The sequence below is a fragment of the Caloenas nicobarica genome, chromosome 3, assembly GCF_036013445.1.
Source record: "Caloenas nicobarica isolate bCalNic1 chromosome 3, bCalNic1.hap1, whole genome shotgun sequence".
Taxonomy (NCBI): Eukaryota; Metazoa; Chordata; class Aves; order Columbiformes; family Columbidae; genus Caloenas; species Caloenas nicobarica.
The window spans coordinates 47,289,800-47,304,147 of record NC_088247.1 but is presented as its reverse complement, the minus strand read 5'-3'; the positions used below and the strand labels follow the sequence as shown (position 1 = coordinate 47,304,147).

At 40.3% G+C, this 14,348-nt stretch overlaps 1 protein-coding gene across 1 annotated transcript; it reads right to left on the bottom strand.

Moving 5' to 3' along the window:
* Positions 1 to 264: 264 nt before the first annotated feature.
* Positions 265 to 14,346, bottom strand: QRSL1 (glutaminyl-tRNA amidotransferase subunit QRSL1). Its single transcript, XM_065631584.1, has 11 exons — positions 14,227 to 14,346; positions 13,850 to 14,009; positions 12,501 to 12,599; positions 11,152 to 11,248; positions 9,239 to 9,415; positions 6,753 to 6,928; positions 6,521 to 6,633; positions 4,791 to 4,983; positions 4,283 to 4,400; positions 1,289 to 1,494; positions 265 to 800 (listed from the first exon to the last, which is right to left on the bottom strand). Exons 1-11 carry the CDS (start codon positions 14,248 to 14,250, stop codon positions 589 to 591), a joined length of 1,575 nt encoding a protein of 524 aa, XP_065487656.1. The 5' UTR covers positions 14,251 to 14,346; the 3' UTR covers positions 265 to 588.
* Positions 14,347 to 14,348: the final 2 nt, after the last annotated feature.

The window sequence follows — 14,348 nt, the reverse complement described above, 5'->3', positions numbered from 1 at the left end:
ACAATGGATGTAACCAGAGCAATCTGCATGATTTGTAAACCTGGTGGTTATTTCACCTCCTACAAGAGTTCATGAGAAGCAGGGACTTTTTTTTTTAATGAACTATCAGTATGTTATTCCCATTTCCTTTTGTATTTACCTGCTGGTGAACAGATCCTTGATACCTTTGTTCCATGACAGCTTGTCTGGTTGTTGCCATTACAAAAGTCTATGCTCCAGAAGGAAACTAAGCCCTTTGGCAGCCATGCAGTTTTCACACAAAAGTCCAGGTTAGTTCTTTAATGGGCCAGATACCTTACACACTCTCTGGGGATGGAAAAAAGCAGCTCCACAGCCATAAGATACATAATTTCAACTTGGTGTTTTTAATATCCGTTAGAAAGGATTCTTAATAACCCAGACATATTTACTTAATGATTCACTTTGCCTTAATTACACAGTAACAAGCTGCTATGATTCCATCCTGAATTACTGCATTTGGTCTTCTTAAAATGGATTATTATTTCTGCAAAAGAGAACTAACTGCAGGAGACCATTTTCAGACCAATCCACAGGCTTTCTTGCTTTTGCTGACTAGCAAGTCCCATGTTATGAAAAAGAAGCAGATTTCTGATGCCGAAAGACACCGTGATCGTGCCTCTTCACTTCTTCTAGCTGAATCATTGGGAATTTTACTTGTTTTTCAAACCATTTGGCTACAGTGAGAAGCTGCTTCTCCTGGAATGAACGTCCAATGAACTGAAGCCCAACTGGCAAGCCCCTCTCTGAAAGAGCTGTAGGAACATTTATGGCTGGCAGTCCTGAAGGAAAAAAAGATACACATACACACACTTACTATTAAACAAATCCAGTTGGAGAAATTTTTGTAATAATTCTAAAAGAACCAGAAAAAAAGCTATATAGAGGAAAAAGACTAGTTAAAATAATTTGAGTCAATGAACTAAGGATATTGCTAGGTGATCGCAACAAAAGAATTAGAGTGACTTAAGGAGTCAGCATCCTCTGAAAAGAGAATCAACTCTCCTTAGAGATTTCCGTCTCTGGAACTCGAATGGATTCATCTTATCTGCAGCCCACACTCAGCTCCAAGGTGCCCCACTTTAAAATCTAGTCTTCCATTTTAAAGCATTTAATCAATAAACTAACCTTACACCTGGTTATCATTGTAAGACTTAACAACACAGGGGTGAAATACCTTCATGCTAAAGAAGAGGTTAAATAGCTGAAGGGATGGACATTAAAAATTACTAGGTGGGGACAACGTAGTTAAATCCCTGTCCCTACTCACCAGCCATATTTGCAGCCTGCGTTAGGATGTCATCTTGCGCACTGCGGGTTCTATTGTCTTCTTTGATGAATTCCATATATGGAGCTGCATCACTCAGAGTGGTAGGAGTGAGTAAAATATCAACACCGTTCCCAAAAACCTTCACAAAGTCATTGGCAATGAGCCGTCTGACTTTCTGTGCCTTGACAAAGTAATTCTCATAGTTCCTAGAAAGAAATATGGGCATGAGAGCCTGACACTTTAATTCCCCAAATACAGAACTTCTTAGTTACTGTAGAACAGACAAGCCCAGTATTCCTTCTGGTTAAGAGACTAACACTGGTATTTGAGTTTTTGACATACCAGAAGCTTAGTCATCAAACATGGTGTTTATGGTCTCATAGCAATGAAGCTGTCAGAGAAGGAAGAGATGAGGGCATACTGCTAAAGAAAGGTGAAGGGAAAACAAAACCTAGTTTACAATAATTAACTAAAAATCAAAACAACACTTATGACCATTCTGAAACTAAACCGTGTACTGAATTTCACTGCAGGGCAGCACAGCAAAGCCTAGAAACAATACAGAACTAAGCAGGCCTGAAAAAAGGCATTAATCATTTAGGATTCAATCCAACAAGATAGTTAAAGCATGTGAAAAAGTCCCATCATCTACAGAGGACTCCAAATGGACTTAAAACAATGTATGTGTTTGTAGTATGCTTCTCTGTAGAATACTATAAAGACCAGATTTTTCCTATCCTTTTTTTCCTCATGTAAACATGTGCTCTGTGGATTTCTAAACTGTCTTTACACAATTCTGAAGCAGAAACAAACTAGTCAGCTTTATGTCTATTGTTCCTATTAACTTCATATGCAGAACTGGTAAATGTGGAATCCTTAAATTCAGAGAAGTTCAGTTTCAAAAGTAATTGCCATCTAAAACCACAGCTATCAAAACAAATAAAAAAAAAGGGAATGGGGTATTGTAGATAAAACATCTGAAACTGCCCAAAAGCCACTTCGCTAGAGTAATCTAAAGATTTATGAAATCATCCTAGCTGTTAATTGCAGAAAGTCCCTAAGTGCCACATCTGCACATCTTTTAAACACCTCCAGGATGGTGACTTCACCACTTCCCTGGGCAGTCTGTTCCAATGCCTGACATCTGTTTCCGTGAAGAATTTTTTTCCTAATACCCAGTCTGAACCTCCCCTGGCACAACTTGAGGCCATTTCCTCTTGCCCTATCTCTTGCTACTTGGGAGAAGAGACCAACACCCTCCATGCTACAACCTCCTGTCAGGTAGTTGCAGACAGCGATAAGGTCTCCCCTCAGTCTCCTTTTCTCCAGACTAAACAGCCCCAGTTCCCTCAGATGTGTCCTCATCAGACTTGTGCTCCAGACCCCTCACCAGCTTCGTTGCCCTTCTCTGAACTCTCTCCTGTACCCCAATGTCTTTCTGTAGTGAGAGGCCCAAAACTGAACACAGGATTCAAGGTGGGGCCTCACCAGTGCCAAGTACAGTGGCACAATCACTTCTCTAATCCTGCTGGCCACACTATTCCTGATACAAGCCAGGATGCTGTTGGCCTTTCTGGCCACCTGAGCACACTGCTGGCTCATGTTCAGCTGGCTGCTGACCGACACCCCCAGATCCTTTTCCACCAGGCAGCTTTCCAGCCACTCTTCCCCGAATCTGTAGCGCTGCCTGGGGTTGTTGTGACCCAAGTGCAGGACCCGGCACTTGGCCTTGTTAAACCTCATGCAACTGGCCTCAGCCCAACGATCCAGCAGGTCCAGATTCCTCTGCAGAGCCTTCCTACCCTCCCACAGATCAACACTCCCACTCAACTTGGTGTTGTCTGCAAACTTACTGAGGGTGCACTTGATCCCCTCATCCAGATCACTGATAAAAATATTAAACAGAACTTCCTGAACAATAACCTAGTTATTTTCCAGATTTCAAAAGCAAGATAAAAATGATCTCTAAAATGCAACAATGGCAGGAGACACAGATGATTTTTCTCTACTATTTAAGAATGCTTTCTGTTCTTCAAAAGTAAATCACCGTGGACAGGAACAGGACTCTCCTGCTCAGTCTTGATGGAAGCCAACTGTATATTCCTTCACGGAAGAGTGAACTACATGAATTTTAAAGCAGGCTTAGGAAAACTGATCTGGACCACTGTAACCAGAAGGAAATTTGGCAGAAATATCAGCATTCCATAAAAAGCTGGTTGTTAGATACTGACTGACAACATCCGTGCCTCTGAGAGCAACTAGATGTCACATCTGATGAATACTCTTGCTGACAGAGCTCTCTCTGTAGTGTACTTGCTTTGAAACTGATTACAGGACTAATAGTTCTGTTACTACCTGAATAAAGACAGAGAAAAACAGCACTTTTACTAACATGAATTAGGACTGCTGGATAAGGACTGAAAACTAAGGAAAAAAAGTCAAATCGATCCATGCACCAGCTTCTCTACATAAGCTGGATAAAAATCTGTCTTCTGTAAAGACACCAGTTCAGTACTTTCGCCAGTGCCTTCCGTTCCCTGTATACTGAGGCAGAGAACTATAGTTAATTTAATTGCCATGTCTTCTGGCTTTCTCTGGAAGACCTCACTAGAATACACACGCAGTTTTCCTATGTAATTTTAATGAGATTAACAGCTACAGAACTTTTAACACCAGGACAGTAATGCCTTCAATGTGATAACACAGGATAGATTTTTGTTTAATTTAATTAATGGGTGCCAATAATACTCTGGTAGGGGAAGAAAAAAAATCACTAAGTTGTTTTGCTTATTTAATTCAGGAGACTCACTATCAAGAAAACATTTTCATTCATTTGTAAAAGTTCACTGGATATTATATAGCTAAAGCAATAATAATAATACAAGTAGCTACTAGTGTAAGGACAATTTTTTTCATGTCATGATGAACAATTCATCACCATTTCTTAAAAAATTGTTAACTTAGTAAATTTGAGTTTCAAGATGTTCTGCTTACTGTTTCAGCAAGAAATAGTTTCCTGACAGAATTCTTCCTCTTACAACATCATTAAAGCCTTCTCGCCGTGTTGCAGCATACATACTTTCTGTGGACTTGTTCATGTCAGAACGGTGTCCTGAAAAGAAAAAGCAATTTGGAAATGAATACTTTTTGTAGTCCTTAAGATTTAACAACATAATGTAATGTTACACATAGTAATACAATGGGCCACTGTTTGCTGCAGTCTGACATGCTACTATTCTGGAAAACCAACAAAGCATATCCCTGGCTTCTTATAGAAATATTAAACAGATTTTAAGCCCAGACACTCATGTGTCTAGAAGTGAAATATATTAAAATATGTATTTATTTACTCACTGTTATTTGGACAGGGCTTTTACCCTATTTCATCTTGGAGAAATAACACCAAACATTCAACCATGAAAGCATATTAAAACCAACACTTTTTAATGGCATCCAGCAAGGTTTCTATTGTCTGAGAAAAAAGCTTTTTTAAAGGCCTTACCGTATTCCAGTCCATCAAACCTGGCCATATTTGATGCCACTTCTGCTGTGCACAGCACATGATAGCAGACAATCGAGTAACGAGTGTGTGGTAGACTCACTTCAATTACTTTAGCCCCTGCATTCTTAAAGAGGTCAGCGGCTTTTGACCAGAGAGCCAGAATTTCACTAGAAAGCCCTGGTGCATGATATTCCTTAGAGAAAAACAAGAAGGGGAGTGATTTTACATACTGGTTTACTTCTAATGCCCACCAAAATGCAAATACGCCTTGCTAAAATACATCGAAACTCTCACCTCACCACTATGCGATTTCAAGTACTCATTAAGATTCTTGCATCTACTAAATATTATACAATCAAACAGTATTAAATTAACAGGATTCAGTCTTCTTAAGAATATTATGTTCATCTCAGTAGGATCAACCCACATATCGCAGACCATGGAACTTCAGCATTTTCTTCTGAAGGAGAAATTGCCCAGTTATCCACTTATTTGTCTATTCATGGAGAATATACTGCACTGCTTTGCAGTTCATGGGTTTAAATCCTAATTAAACCTAGTTCAGGTTTAAATCCTAATACTAGGGCTGCTGTGAGTAGGAAAAATAAAAAGAAATGATGGCCACAGCCGATCAATGGCAACCGGCAAACTGAAATGAACACCACAGCCTACCAAAGAAGAACTATAATCAATGTGTTGGGAGAAGACTTAGATAAGCTTTGTTCCTCTTTAAGAGCTAAATTAAAGATATTCTATTAAAATTCTGTAGTTTTGAAGATACTTCCTTTAGTTCTAACTCACAATATCAGGGTTGGAATACTGTCTGATTTCTGAGTAGCTATGTCCCATGTTTAATACATGGATGTATCTGTTCAGGATAATCTTTAGCAGTAGAAAACAACTGTCCAAAGGATATGAATAATTAACCAATACCACTATTTTAGATTTATCAAAATCTAAACAGTATGCAGGTAGTTAGTTTTCTAGGCACACAATTTTTGCATTTCACAGATCCTGAATAATTGGTCAGTGGACATTTCTGTTTACCAAATTAAATCTTTTGTTATACCTGTTCTAGCACAGGTTCAAATACTGAGAGTCAAACCAACAAATATTACTCAGATTGTCTCTTTGAAAGCAGAGCCTTTACTAAATTAAAAATAGGCTGAAGTCCCAAATTGCAAGTATCCTTACAGTTACAAACATGATTGAATTGCATACATCAGATTACAGCTGTCTATTTAAAGATTAAATATTTAAAACGCTGTTAGAGCTCTGTGAATCACAGCGCCTTGTGCCACTCAATTGCCTTTAAAATTCTGCTTCATGTTAACACGGTGCCGTTTAGACAAGTCTCTCAAAGCACTGCACAAAGCAGCACTAACCTCACCATATGAGAAGGCACTAAGAGCAACTTGTTTGAGGTTATACGAGTGACTGATGAAAGACCAACAGAGAGAACCAAGTTCCCCATTTCCCTTGGAACTTCCTGACAGTGCTTCCCACAACCATGACAAAATGTTTTAGATGAAGCATTAGCATATGCTCACTCCAAATCGCCTGCACAGGCAACAGAGCACATACTGCTCTTTTCCAGAAGCTGCTTGTACTGTCTTCACTGTTTCAAATCATGACAGACCAGGAGGTGGTGGGCAAGACAGAAATATTTGTTGGTTACGTGTCCTATCTGCTGTTCCTGTCCACAACTGTTGACAGGATTTAAATGTTACCTTTGGAATTCCTATCGAGAGCTTGCTGACATCAGTCAAATTGGGTAGTTCAAATGGCTTAAAGTTCTCCTGAATTGTGGTGGAGTCTTTAGGATCGTGCCCAGCAAGTGAACCTGAAATACGACACGACAGAACAGCAAAATGCACACTGGGCAGCCAGAATTCAATTTGTTTTGAGAGAATGTTGTAAACAAAGGCATGTTGTATACAAAGACATATGAAGTAGGAATACCTAACACAACTGCTGCATCATCCACACATCTGGTGAGGATTCCTGGCACATCCATGGAGTTCACTAGAGGAATGAGACCATGGCGAGAGATCAGTCCGTATGTTGGCTTTAAACCTACTACACCACAGTGAGCAGCAGGGTTTCTGGTAGATCCTCCCGTGTCTGACCCTAAGGCTCTATGGTTTCAAAAGGATCATCATTAGTAAAATAATTCAGAACGTTTTAAAATAATAAAACTGTGTGGCTTTAAGATGCATGGATTTAAAAACACGTGAATTCTTCCAGATTAGAAGTCATAATCATACAGCCTAAAATTCAGTCTGCTCCCTATGTCTGCTATTTTTTATCTGTTCTCTTCTTTTTCTCGGGGCTTCTGAATTAGTCATCACAAGAGCCCAGTTGTCTCCACAAAGCAGAGGTAAACAGGCAGGATTTAGGCCATCCGAATATGGCCCTAAATATCTACTTCTGCCTTCTCTGTTGGTCTGTTGTTCCAATTCTGTGGACTCCAAAAGATATGTCTCATAAGATTTAGTGTATGTTTTTCAGAAAATTATATCTTATTTATGCAGTAGCCAATAGACTATGAAGCAGCATTTTCCAGTATACAAATAAATAGAAACATAGCACACTTTTTCCTCCTAATAATAGGGCTTACTTTTCGAAGTCTAGGATGTTTTTCTGTTTCCAAACCTACAAAGCATTGCATCAGAACTCCCAGTTTTGAGTAGTTTATGTGCATTTTTAAAATACAGTTATTTGTGTTTGTTTGTTTTAAAGTTGACTTCTTTTTGTTGTTTTTGTTCCTTCACAGGCAAAACCTTGTTCTTTCTAAACTGATTTTTTTATTTCAAAAACCGTAATGGAATTGGAAATTCATATTGAAGTGAAGCCTGCTCTTCTCTTGTTTTTAATAATTTTAACTCAAGCACCATCTAAAAAATAAAACAGCTTCATCCAAATCTTTGCCAAAAATAAATTAAACTTCAGAAGGAGGTATAATTTTTATTGAAATGGGTATGTGACTTCTCCCATAGCCATTTGTTTCTGAGATGGCTGAAACAATTCAATTGACTTTGCTGAAGCGGAATTTTTTCAAAGCTTTTGTGTTGATATAAAACATCCTCAATTTTGTAGCCTTTATGTACATCCAAATATCAAATTGAAAAGCCAAATACTGGCAGCATTCCTGATGCCTGAAAGAAACTAATAGAGTGGACATACCATAGCTTATAGGCAATAAAAAAGCTGGACGAAAAATCTCCCTGATCTGACAAAGTGCTGAGCAGCGCACACTGGGAGTTCAGCACACCCAGCAACCTAAGAGAAGGTGCCAGACCCCATCAGGATCAGGCCATTCTGACCAGCAGCCCTTGGGAATGGCTGCACCGAGTTCGGCTCCAACAGCAGTAAAATGTTGAGTAGACTACATCCTAGCAAAGGGCAATCTGATGAAGAAAGGTATCATTAAAAAAATAATAAAATAAATTGGGAGTTGTATATAAAAATACATTTTTTTAAAAAGCTGTAATCAATACCAGCAAAAAATATTTTAACACTAAAATAGACACTTAATAATATACTCTATGGGTAAACAAGGACACAGTAACTAAAGAGCATTCTTAAATATCTTCCAGTTAAGAGGACAACTGAAATAATCTTCTCTAAAATGTGCTTCACTATGTAGCTCTAAAAGCTGCACAAAATGAAAGGTGTAAAGCTTTAAGGATCAGATTTAACAGTTGGATGGAGACGATGGTATAGACAACTGATTCGTTAGTGTGCTGATATTCCATGTAGATAATAATTGTTGTAAAAAAAAAAAATCTGTCTTGTTTAAATTCCTTTTTTTTAAAAAAAAAAAGAACCCCCCAAAACAAACAAACCAACCCCCAAAACTAAAACTGTCTTCTAACTTCTGAAGACAGATAGGTTTATAAGTATCTGTGTAGTAAGTATTTGTGTATCCCTTCATTAAGAACGGGATTTGAAAGGTTTTAGAACTCCAACCTCATGTTTTATTACATATCTCTGCTATAAAAAGCAGGGAGGAAAGACTACTATACTGTTATAAATTAAGGGATCTCATTTACTGAATTACGTTTTCAGGGTATATTCGTGTAATGCACTTACTCAGGAAGAGGATGTGTCACAAACCCCATGTTAATTTTAAGACAGTACGTGGGAATAACAATAAAACTGTTGTTCCTTTACTGTCATCACCATTTTATTACAGGCAGTCCGAAGTGGTCATATCAGTATGCCGAATAATACTCTAAAATGAATGAGCCTGAATTTGCCTACATGGATTCCTTCTGGCTTCATGATATGCCATGAATAAACTAGGGATGCTGAAATAAATTCTTTCATACCAGTGCAAATAACCCTCCCATTTCAAACTAGACTAAGATAAAATTATAAAATTAAAACCTTGCAGCATATTTTGAGACAATTAATTAAAAAAAAAAAATTAAAAAGCCTCTTACGCAAAACATGTGAAAGATGACACAGCAGCCGCACTGCCTCCTGAGCTCCCTCCCGTTATTACCCAGTTAGACTCTTCATCCTCAGAATGGGATTTTGGGACAGATTTTTCCTTGTACTGTCTTGAATAACTCCAGGGATTTCTGACTGGTCCAAATACCCCATCCGTACTCCCAGATCTAAGATAGTCAGACAGGACAAATACAGACAGAAGTGACAGATGACACACTGCATTCACCAAGTTTTTTTTTTCTTTACCAAATTCCTTATCCTTCATCCTAGCAAATTCATTTTCAACACAAAAAGACTGGTGTACGTAAATACTTGTGCAGTCAACTTCAATGTTACACAGAATTCTAAAGTCTATAGATCTTCATCCCTTTCTGACACGGAACCTGAACTTGTACCTCTTTCTAACTTCTGCTAATACCTCTGAAAAGAACATAACCATAAAACCAATTTAAGCAACGTAACAGTAAAGTTGCATGTCTCCTTCAAAACAAAGGTCTTCTGATCTCCTAGCCCCACATTTGGAACATGCAAAAGAAGATGACCACAATCTTGTGGAAAACCATGCTACTGGTAGATGGGGGGATGTGGAAAACCCTGCAGTAGCAGGAACAATCACTTCTCTGTAAATAACACACTATTACTCACTCTGTAGCCCTCTCCTGAGGCCACAGTTCACTGGTTCAGAGCGCTAGACTGGCTTCTCAGAAACTGGTTTTAGTCAGCCTGTGGTTACCTAAGCGTGAGCTGCCACCAGGAGTGAAGGCACAGGGTACTTTCCTCCTTCCTTGCCATCTCCACCCCATGCTGCCCCTGGCTCCAGGGTGCCAGTGTCATCAGCCAAGTCATCAGAGTGCACAGCTGAAAACTAACCTTACTGAGACATCTTTACTATCAAGCTGGATCAGCTCCCCGATGCAGCGGTGTTCCTGCTAGCATGAGACCAGGCAAACACACAGACCAGAAATGAGAAGCCAGGGGTGGGACAAGCTTTTTTAAGAGAATCCTGCGCTTTGATGAGCTTAGACCAGTTGTAACACTGCATAATCAGCTTTTTCAGGCTTTTGCCCTACTCTTCCTCTGAAGAGTGTGTCTTTGACACAGAAATTACTTTATCCAAACAATACGGTCAAAGTATTTTCACTCCATCCATGTGAATTCCCAATCAAACCTCTGTCTTTGGTTTAGCTAAAATAAAAACAAAACCAAAACACAACACTCATTGTTTCTCACAGGTAGCTAAAGTCCCAGACATTCCTTTCCAGACCCAGCAGCTGCGGTGACAGACTCCCATCCCTAACAGCCCAATGCTGTTCCCTGCTATAGCTTGGCTGCTTTCACCCATTTGCTGGAGAATCAATTTGTGAGAGCACTTTCCAATGTGCTCCTGACAAAAAGTCACCAACATTAGCTTAGATAATTTAAAGTGCTGCTCTAGATTAGCATCTTTGCAGCAAATCAGGAAGTACTTGTACCAATTACTCCAGTGGCTGACCGGCAGAGGCAGTGATTGCCATTGGGGGCATGATAATAATTAGCTAACGGCAAAAACCACCAGTAATGAGAGAGAAAAAGGCAGCAATTAACTGGCAATGTAAGCAATTCTACTAACACATGACTGGATCTGGAAGAAGTCTGCTTGTCCTTGGCTTTCCGCAAAGGCTGTATCGCTTCCTTCCCCTCAAACACAGTTACAGTTGAACACTACGTTCATAAAACTCAGTATCATTTACACAACAGTATAAATATTCAGGGAGAAATTCATACAACTCTATATACTCTTCACAGGTAAGCATTCTCTTCTGATCTCACAGAAAGGAGTTAAGCATTACAGGTAGATTGGAACAGAAGGTGTGTATTCTATTTAATGTGCAATCACACATTAAAAATAATAAACATCACTCACCCCATTGCAAATTCATCTAGGTTTGTTTTGCCTAAAAGCACAGCTCCCTGATCCAGTAATTTCTGAACTACTGTAGCATTGTAAGGAGAAATATAACCTGAAAACAATCAGAACAATTAAGTGTGATTGGTTAGATATAGCTGATTTTTAGAAGTAGCTACTCCGAACACTTCGAAGTTGTCATTATTTGTGCATAAGAATTGTCGGTTCACAGTGCCAAAATTTTGCTTCAAGATGACATGAGTAATGGATTATACATTTCTAGAGTGTGGAGCTAAAACTTCACATAAACAAGTTATCACAAAGGTAGCAAATTACTGTATTCAGCCAATTTGCAGGAATTGTCTAAAATTAGAAGAAGTCTCTCATTACCATGAGATAAAGGAGCATATGGTTCACCACAAGCTATCTTGTGATCAGACCCTTGACCACTTAGACCTTACATAAACTAGGATGAGAACCATGACACTTAAATGAGATCCCAGGTAGCAACCAATTCCTTCTGTGAATATTGACAGGGGTTTCTCCACCCCCACGTTCAAAGGGAACAACAAGGACAACATCACTCCTAATACTCTCAGCCACTACATTGCCATCAATCACAACAGGTCTGACAATGTGCTTTAAGGAAAAGCACTTCAGGTAATATAACACTTTTTAAAATGGCAAAGTCACATTTTGTTTCTTCTGCTATTAAAAACCCCCATAATCAAATTCGGGTTCTGCTAATTTACTTGAGCTATCTTCCACAAAACTTTTCAGTTCTGCTTTGTGCAGAATAAAAGAGATATAAGAAATGTTTTCTACTTTTGCTTTTACTATGAAAACATTCTAACGCCTTGAAAATGTTAATGGCATGTTAATAGAAACAATGAGCTTAGGAAATTTCAAAAAAATTAAAAGATCTTATAGAACAAGTCCATCTATCAGGAATATAGAGAAAATGTCTACTCTTCTTACAGCCATATGAAAAAACTACTTAAATCAACAAAACAGAACAGCAGCAAATAGTACTGACTGCTCTCCTGCAGACCTAAAAGTAACATGAAGGAAAATGTGAACTACAGAAAATTATATTTTAGCATATGGGCTATAATGAAGATTGTGTTGTTAAAAGCATGTAACTATCTTAATAAAGGAGATAATGTGCTTACACAATAAAAAAGACATATCTATAATACCAGACGAGCCTGGCAGAAGAAATTTGACAACCATAATTTCACAAATTAGTTGAGCTCATTTTTAAAAAATATTTAGATTTCTGGAAGACTCCACTCCATAATCCCCCTAAAGAGAAGAGCAAGAGCTCCAAAATGAGATCTGATTTTACATTAAAAGCTCTACTGTACCTTTTAGCATGTTTGATGCACATGTTGTCTCAATGCCAGCTGTATTAAAGTTGTCTTTTACTGCAATAGGAATTCCATCTAAAACTCCCAGCGGCTGACCTGCATTGGGAATTATTGCAAAGACAACAGTGATTAAAGCGAAGTGTGCTATATGTATAGTCTTCTCATCAACTACAATTTATTTTACATGCCCCTTTGGGTGTTTATTGGAAACAAAAACGCTATCCACTTGGCATTTGATGGCTATCAGGCACGTTTGCTAGAACCACCTTCCATTCTTACTCCAGCGTCGAACATTCTGCCCAGACAGGACTTGGACCTGCAAAGAACAGCTCTGCCAACGTGTCTAAGTCTGCAAGACAGGCAGCTGCTTTCATAGAGGTTAGCTATCCCAAAGGAGTGCTTACCTCTTCAAATGTGACCATGTAATTCTTATTTCAGCCATAGGTGCTGCCTAAATCTACTCCGTCCCCAGGCTGGGAGCTATAAATTCTGCCTACCTGGCATAAACGGCAGATATGATCTTAAAAAAAAAAAAAAATCACTGAAGCACAGAAAGTCTCCTCTACATGATTGATTCTCCACCACCCAGCAAAAAAAAAAAAAAAAAAATTAAAATGCCTACATCAGGAAGCAAAACACTCTGGCTGGCAATTTTCTTAAGCTGTCAGAGGACAGCAAGTGTCATCCAGGAAAGACAAAAAATTACCCTATTAGGTGAAAATTTCCCTTTTCTGTCTTCCAGGAACTGCAAAGGAAAATGAGGATGGTCAGCCTCTAAATGCTGCAGATGACAGGATTTAATGCTGCTCTGTTCACCAGCTCATCACTGCGATGAACAAAGTTGACTTATTTTCACCCGCTTTCTTAATTTAAAACCTGACAGGCTGAGCCAGATGTTTGTCCACAGGCCTGCAAAAGACCCACTGCACCTCCCTGTGCACGGCAACTGCTGGCTGCTGGTTTAAAATAACTGGGGGAAAGAAGCGGCAACCAACAGCTGTGCGGGTCAAGAAGCACAGAGCCCATTTTATCCACAGTGCTCACCTGGTTTGGCCCACATTTTGCCTTTGATTTTTTAAGCGAATACACTAGTGGGTGCCAAGCACAGACCCATGAGCACGGACTCACTGAAGCATCAACCGCAATCCTCATCCCCTAATAGTTAAACCAGCAGCACATACACCTGCTTTAAACAGCAAAGTTGCTTCATCTAAGATGAAGAGCTCCTGTACGAGAGCTTTTTAAGGACTAGTACCAAATAGGAGCAAACACAGAATCACAGAATGTCCTGAGTTGGAAGGGACTCACAAGGCTCATTGAGTCCAACTCCTGTCCCTGGCACATACCTCTTCTGTATCTTTCCTCCGATTCTTCAGCCTGCTTCAAAGCAGATTCTTCCGCCACGGTGATGTAAGCATTGAGGAACTTGGTGCTTTTGATGAGGGAAAGGCACCTCTGGCAGAGCTCCGTGGGGGTGACATGTCCCTCCTTCAGGGCTGCCGACACCTGGAAGCGCATCCACTCCCCTCTCAGGGCGGCCCGGTGACAGCGCCCGCGGCGTCGCGGGGCTAAAGCGCGATCCCCGCTGCCGCTTCGACACAGCGGGAAGGCTCCCCCGGGCCCCGCCGCGCCTGCCCCGGGGAGTGGGGCCGTGAGGGGACACCGCGGCGCGCCCGCCGCCCCGCCGCCGCGGCGGCTCGCAGGGCGGGCGGGCGCCACTCACCTGGCGGAGGGAGGCGCGCAGCATGGCGGCCCGCTCCGCTCCGCTCCGCTCCCCGCCGCCGCCTCACGCCCGCCGGCCCGCCGACACCCCGCTCCCGCCGCGGCGCCTGGGCGCCGCCATCT

What these genes read in the sequence shown, in the direction of transcription:
- QRSL1 (XM_065631584.1), bottom strand. Translation starts at nt 14,250, where the DNA reads ATGCTGCGCGCCTCCCTCCGCCAG. An exon ending in TGCGCGCCTCCCTCCGCCAG is followed by an intron (nt 14,010 to 14,226) that starts GTGAGTGGCGCC and finishes ATGCGCTTCCAG; the next exon opens with GTGTCGGCAGCCCTGAAGGA. An exon ending in GCAGGCTGCAAATATGGCTG is followed by an intron (nt 801 to 1,288) that starts GTGAGTAGGGAC and finishes TTTTTCCTTCAG; the next exon opens with GACTGCCAGCCATAAATGTT.